General features: G+C 43.8%; 1 protein-coding gene across 1 annotated transcript in view; it reads left to right on the forward strand.

Moving 5' to 3' along the window:
- Positions 1–394: 394 nt before the first annotated feature.
- Positions 395–7,080, forward strand: part of Sltm (SAFB-like, transcription modulator) — a gene marked incomplete at its 5' end in the record, with an annotated part of 56,652 nt that continues 49,966 nt past the window's right edge. Inside the window, 1 exon segment of the mRNA XM_013518874.1 lies at positions 395–482. Coding sequence (XP_013374328.1) covers positions 395–482 — 88 coding nt within the window.

The following is a 7,080-nucleotide window of genomic DNA, read 5'->3' on the forward strand; positions in this document are numbered from 1 at the left end:
CCCCGGGCCCCGGCCGCCCCGGCCCCTGCTGGCGTCGCGAGCGTCGGAGCGCGGCGCGGGAGAGCGGGTTCGCGCTGCGCGCGGGGAGAGGCCAGGAACTTTCTCTCGATGGCGACGTGCAGATTTCCGCCCGGTACGCTGACGGTGATGTTTAATTATCGACTCGGTCGAATTGAAAGTCCGTGCGATTTTGATGGCGGACTCCCCCCACGCCCCCAGAAGTTTCTCTCGCTCTTTCCTGTAGAGCAATTACTGCTTTTTGAAGTCGGTTTGTGAAACCGCTGACAATGCTAATGTCTCCAGGCTTGAGATGTGCTAATTTTTTTTTTTATTACGTTTTTATAAATAAGTGTAGATAGATTGTGTAGCATATTAACTTCTCTTTCTAATGTAGGCTATTGAAGAGGAAGGAGGCGATCCAGATAATATTGAATTAACTGTTTCAACTGATACTCCAAACAAGAAACCAACCAAAGGCAAAGGTTGTTACGAGTTATGAACATATTTTAAAATATATTTCGGTTATATAACTTGCCTCTGCTCTTGTGCCACTTGCCCTGTTTGTGTAGTGCTCCTCTTTGCTATTTCCCTCTGGCGCTCTGCCTTCTTGGGTCAAGGAAGAAAAGTTACTGTTGCCAGACGCTGGGTAACTAACATGTAGCCCTTAAGATTCGGACGAAGCTGACCAGAAAGCTAGAACGGTTGTTTATTGCTTCTGAAAACCATACACAGTCAAGCTGGAATCATCTTCCATAGTGTGAAGTCCTGCAGAATAAAATACAGTTTAATACGTGTCTACCTTGCCCCACCATTGGCAGAGTATTGATGGAATTCCTACCAGATCTTTGACTTGGCTCCTTGCTGTTCTCTCTAGTCTGTTAAAATTCTGTAACCTTTATGTTTAGTGTTTCCTTTGACTTGATGAATTTAATTTGCATTTATGCCACCATACGTTGTAAGAAATTTCAGGGAAATTCACGAAGACCTCATCAGTTACACGAAGAAGCTAGGGAAAATCCATGGACTAAAGTTTTAAGCTGTAAGGATGTTTAATAACTTTAGGTGTATTTTTGGGTATAGAAATAGCTAAGTGAATTTAAAGGAACGTGGAATTTAGGTGTTTTGAAAAGCGTCTGCTGAGTGAAGTCTGTATTTGAATAGTTGCAAGTTCTTCCCTGAAGGACAGTGGCAGAGGGTGGGCGTGTGTCTGGGTCCTGGAAGCTTCCTACCGTTTTCACGTACTGCATGAACATCTGCAGCGTTGTTACCATCTTTGCTGCCCTAAGGGATGCAAGCGCTTTACAACCAGCCTCCCACTGGAGTTAGAACAAAATGGTTGGTCTTGAAAAGAATGGCCTCAGACCTGCCCTCGCTGCCCAGGCTGTGAGGGCCAGGCTGCTTCACGATGTAAGTGTTCCTGGTGCCAAGAGACCCGTTCGTGCTGGAGGAGAACGAGAAAAGGGCTCGGGAGCGTGTCCCGGGTGCCCTGGGAATAGCAGAGTTGGAGATGGAGTTTAGAGGCGTAGGGAGAGGATTTTGAAAGCTTATGGTAAAGTTTAATGTAACTTGACTCAGTATTATCAGTGTGAGATACATTCACAGTGCCGTGGGAGACACATGTCCCTGTGTTTAGAGAAGCTTGAGCCAGAAATCCCTCTGCTGACAAACGAAAAGTATCTCAGAGCGGGAAAGCCTAAATCTGAAAATAAGTATATTAGGAGTAAACCGTGTTTTTTGCAGTGTTTTGATTCACAGCTTTCATTTGGCACATTGTGGTACTTTGACAGATGTCTTGTATTAATCGTGGTTCCAAGTTACTGAAGTTGACTGTTAATGATGTAAGCATTTAAAGTAAGCTTCATGAGCCGGACCTGGTAGCGCATGCCTGTAATCCCAGCACTCAGGGAGGCTGAGGCAGGAGGATCACCATGAGTTAGAGGTTAGCCTGAACTACAGAGTGAGGCCCTGTCTCAAAAAAAAAAAAAATAAATAAACAAACCAAGTAAGCTTCATTTACTTTATTCAGTTTTCACTTTAATTTCTTTTTTTCAGTTTTGGTTAGGAACTTCATTCATCTAACCTTTAGAAATAACTTCAAAACTGTGCATGGGGGCATACTGCTGTAATTCCAGCACTGGGGAGCCTGAGACAGGAGGGTCAAGAGTTCAGGGCAAGCTAGGACTGTATGATGAGACCCTGTCTCAAAAATTCCACAAGGAGGTGGGGCTTGGTGGTGTGCAGGCACTGGGGAGGCTGAGGCAGGAGGGTCTTTGCGAGTTCGAGACCAGCTTGGGCTACAAAGTGAGCCCAAGGCCAGCCAGAACTGCATAACTAGACCTTCTTTCAAAAAGACAAAAAAAAAAAATTCCACAAGGGTTTTTTTTGTTTTTTTGGTAGCAGGAATCAAACTCAGGGCCTTGCTCTTGCCAGGCAGGCACTCCACCACTGAGCCACATCCCTGGCCCTCCACAAGGATTTTTTTTAAAAAAAAGAAAAGATGAAGTGCTGGGGATATAGCTCAGTGACACAAGTGCCTGCTTAGCAAAAAAAAAAAAAGGATGAAAATAAAATAGTTTTAGCAATATAAAATGTAAGGATTTTTTGATATCAGTGTGATAACTTTTACAAGATAACTTTTTATCAGTGTCATTTTGCCCTTTACATGGATTATAAAAATAGTTGAGTTGTATTTCCTAACTTGTAGCATGTATTCATTTTGTGTGTAGCAGGCTGTGGAGCAGTTGATGGTGTTCATTGCAGGATGTGCATGACAGGTTGCTCTAGACACCTGGAATTCTTTGTCCTGGAAATCATATGAATTGCAAAGAACTAAATGCACATCCCCAGCTCAGAATCTTGAGTTAATTTGCAATTGAGACCCCTGTAGGTAAGGTAATTGTTTACTCCTTTGCAGAACAGGTGTTTGAATCCACATTCAACCGGGCCGGCCTTGTGGAGGCCGGCAAGGTGGTCTACCACGGAGCTCCTGAAAATCCTTTTACCCCAGCCCCCTAAGATTATTATTAATTAATTAATTAATTAATTAGTTTACTTTAGTCTTTCGGAGACAGGGTTTCACTATGTAGTTCAGGCTAGCGTTGAACTCACTATATGGCCTAGGCTGGCCTTGAGCTCACGGCAATTCTACCTGAGCTTCCTGAGTGCTGGGATCACGTGTGTGCCACCACGCCCAACTAATAATTCTTATTGCTACAGTAGTAAATAAAAGATGTAAAAACAAAAGCGAGAGAAAAGCTTTATAGGTCTGAAAAAATTACATAGGTGAGAGCACTGAGCCTGTTCCTTTAGAAGATAAATACAGGGTAACTATTTCTTTAAAACAATGTACACACACAAAAAACAATGTAACACAAGACTGAGGGGATTAGGTCAGTCAGCAAAGCCTTGCGTCTGATCCCCAGTACCCGGAAAAAGAAAAACTGATTACAGTGTAACTGATTATGGGATAAGGACCCTGTACTCCGAACTATGTTGCAGAGGATTTTAAAAATGCAGTTGTAGGCACAAACTTGTAGTAAGTGTTGTTAGGTTGTAGTGTGTTCTGGTATTTGTAACAACGCTCACAGTTTGGATCTTGGATTGGTTCTCCCTTCTGAGCCTTTTTCCAGCCTCTTTGCTAGGAACTTTTTTTTTTTGTTTAATTTTTTTGGTGCTGGGAATCAACTCTCAATCATCATCCCCGCCCTCAAGGTCCTGAAGCTTGCCAGGCAGGCACTGTGCAGCTGAGCTATATCCCTAGCCCCAGAACTTTTTAATGAAAGTAACCTAAATGAAAGCTTCTCTCATTGAGATTTACCGACTTTATTTGAGTGTGTGGTTTTTTAAATTTATAAGTCTTTTTTTTTTTTTTTTTTTTTTTAATCTTTTTGAGGCAGGGTTTCACTATGCAGTTCAGGCTGGCCATGAACTCACTTTGTAGCCCCGGCTGGCCTGACTGGCATGATGGTACTCCTGTCCCAGCCTCCTAAGTGCTGGGATTACAGGTGTGTACCACCAATCCCTGCTGGGTGTACATTGTTTTAAAGAAATAGTTACCCTGTAAAAGAAAGCAGTTAGGGGGCTGGGGATTTAGCTCAGCGGCAAAAGCGCCTGCCTGGCAAGCGCAAGGTCGTGGGTTCAGTTCCCGGTACCGGAGAAAAACAAAAACAAAAACAAAAACAAAAACAAAAAAAAATAAAGCAGTTAAACAGGTGGAACTAACTCATTAGCTTATTGACATTGTAGATTTCAAGTCTATAATGGTTTATCTTGATTTTCACCCTTGAAAGTCATCTCCTGTAATCTTCAATAAAAGGTATTAGGTTAGTACAGTGTTCAAAATTATATGTATAGTATAGTACTTACTGATGTTGAAACTAATTTTCAGTACATGCAAGTTTGTTTTGCTTTGTTTTTTGTCTTTGAGACAGGGTCTCACTATGCAGTTGAGGCTGGCCTTGAGCTCACTTTGTAGCCCAGGCTGACCTTATACTCGCAATGATCCTCCTGCCTCAGCCTCCCAAGTGCTGGGATTACAGGTGTGTGCCGCCATGCCCGGCCATTATGTTTTTTAAAACTATAGTCTGTTGAGCCAGGCGTGGTGGCGCACACCTCACGAGAAGAAGGTGTTTAGATGGTAAGGAGTACTGAGCTGAGGGCGCACTGGGAAACCTAGGGCTGTCGTGGGTAGTTCTTGGGCACCTGGTAGTTGGAAGCCTGGTGAGGGCCAGGTCCTAAGTTTACTTACTTCTGCCTTGGTAATGGCTAGCATGAAGCGTGGCACAGAATGGGTGCTCAGGAAGGGTTTGTTGAATGAATACTGAAAGCCAATTTGTTTGCTTTCTTAGTTGCTTTCTGAAAAATTTCTTTTGGTGCCTACTTTAATTGCATGTTCGTAGGGAGCACACAGGGTACGTCAAGGGTTACTAGTCTGTCTTCCAGTCGCAGGAGCATCAGGCTTCTCAGGCATCAGAGGTGTGAAGTTTCCTTTCAGAGCACAGGGGTCTGAAGTGAGACCACCCTTCTCTTGTCTTTGAGTGCATACTGTGCCAGAAAGCTGCCCAACCTCCCGGGACAGCGTTTGCACTTCAGAGCCAGCCCATTTATCTCTTTAAAACCTGCGCTGTGTTTATCACCACAGCACTTCAGTGCGCCTTGCAGCTGTTGTGTTGTATCAAATCCAGTTGTGTGCCAAGGACCTGGTGAGGAAACGGTTAAATCTTTCCAGTATAGAACTAACAGGCATACACTTCCTCCACACCAGTTGTCTTCTAGGTGAGCTTTTGACTCACAGGCAAAGGAGTTTTAAGACTTTATTTCCTTTTTTTATGCACTTACGTAAAACAAAGTGTTGATTGAGCAGGAGTTACAGAGATGTTATTAATAATTATTAATAGTTACTAATGAAAATTTTTATGAAGAGGCTGCATGATGGCTTAGAGTTCTTGGGTAGGATTTGTTGATTTTTCTGGTTTTTTTTTTTTTTTTTCTTTTTGGAGATGGGGGTCTCACTATGTAGTTCAGGCTGGCCTTGAAGTCATTTTGTGGCCAAGGCTAGCCTCAGACTCTTGGTGATCCTCTTGCCTCAGCCTTCCAAGTGCTGGGATTACAGGTGTGTACCACCACGCCTGGCTCTTCTGTACTTTTTTTAGGATTTGTTGATGCATCTGATCAACTGTTCTCCGACATAATATAAGAAACAAGGGGCTGGGGATTTAGCTCAGCGGCAAAGCGCCTGCCTGGCAAGCGCAAGGTCGTGAGTTTGGTTCCTGGTACCGGAGAAAAACCAAAAAAAAACCCAAACAAACAAAAAAAAGATAGGGGCTGGGAATTTAGCTCAGTGGCAAAAGCGCCTGCCTGGCAAGTGCAAGGTCGTGAGTTCGGTTCCCAGTACCGGAGAAAAACCAAAAAAACAAACAAACAAACAAACAAAAAAAAGCTGGACATATAAGAAACGGCTTCAGCACTGTGCAGGAAAGTGCAGACCCTGGAATTCACTGTCCATACTGTGTACTCCGCAGCCTGAGTAGTGTTATGTGTCAGCCCTACTCCTCTGGAATAGTAGTTTGCATTATGACTTTTGTAATGTTTTTCAGATTCTGAAAATGAAATTGTTTATTTTATTTATTTATTTATTTGTTTGTTTGTTTTTTGCCTTTTTTGAGACGGGGTCTTGCTATGCAGTTCAGGCTAGCCTTGAGCTCACTTTGTAGCCCGGGATGGTCTCCAACTCCCAACAATCCTCCTGCCTCAGCCTCCCGAGTGCTGGGATTACAGGCATGTGCCACCAAGCCCAGCGAAATTGTTTATTTTAAAACTGGTTAATCCAGGAAAATACAAAAACTTCAAAGTCCTTGGCCCCGTCTTGAGCTTGTCCTAGGGACATTTTGCTGACCTCAGCGTGTGCAGCCTGTGTGCAGGTGTGCCCGCGGGAAGTTGTGCTTCAGGAGCTCCCATCCCGCCCTGACCTCCAGGCTCACACACTTAACGCGTGGGGTTTTCTTGAATTCGTACCTTCACATTTTCTCCAGTCTGAGTTTGAAAAGGATGTTTTTTCTCTTTTCTTTTTCTTCTCATTCACTTCTTTAGTCACACTCAGTCATGTCAGAGGTACTTTGTGCTGCAGTAGTCAGTGGAGTTTTTAGAAATGAGGACCCCAGATTCCCACTGATCAGTGATTCGGTGTCCAGTCCTGTGTTGGAGGCAGTGACAACTGTTTTCTGGGTGCTCCCCAAGCACCTGGAATATAGGCCGCCTGACCACTCTGGGCTAACGCTTACGACCACCTCATTTCAGTCATTCCTGCTGGCCCGGTTTCCATGTGTTTGTTTTTGGTTTTGGTACTAGGGATTGAACTCAGGACCTTGCACTTGCCAGGCAGGTGGTGTGTGGCTTAGGTATATCCCCAGCCTAGTGAGTGTGTTTTACAATTTCCTGAGAGTTTGCACATTGCTTTGACTCCTGCAGCCATGCTGAGAGTTAAATGACTTTTTTTTTAGTTGATGTGATGGATGTGACGGTTAACCCAATACGAACCTAGTTAAGGTTTTCTGTCTTTTATAATCTTGTGTATGTATACAT

Source organism: Chinchilla lanigera, unplaced genomic scaffold (genome assembly GCF_000276665.1).
Source record: "Chinchilla lanigera isolate Chin_1 unplaced genomic scaffold, ChiLan1.0 scaffold00049, whole genome shotgun sequence".
NCBI classification, from domain to species: Eukaryota; Metazoa; Chordata; class Mammalia; order Rodentia; family Chinchillidae; genus Chinchilla; species Chinchilla lanigera.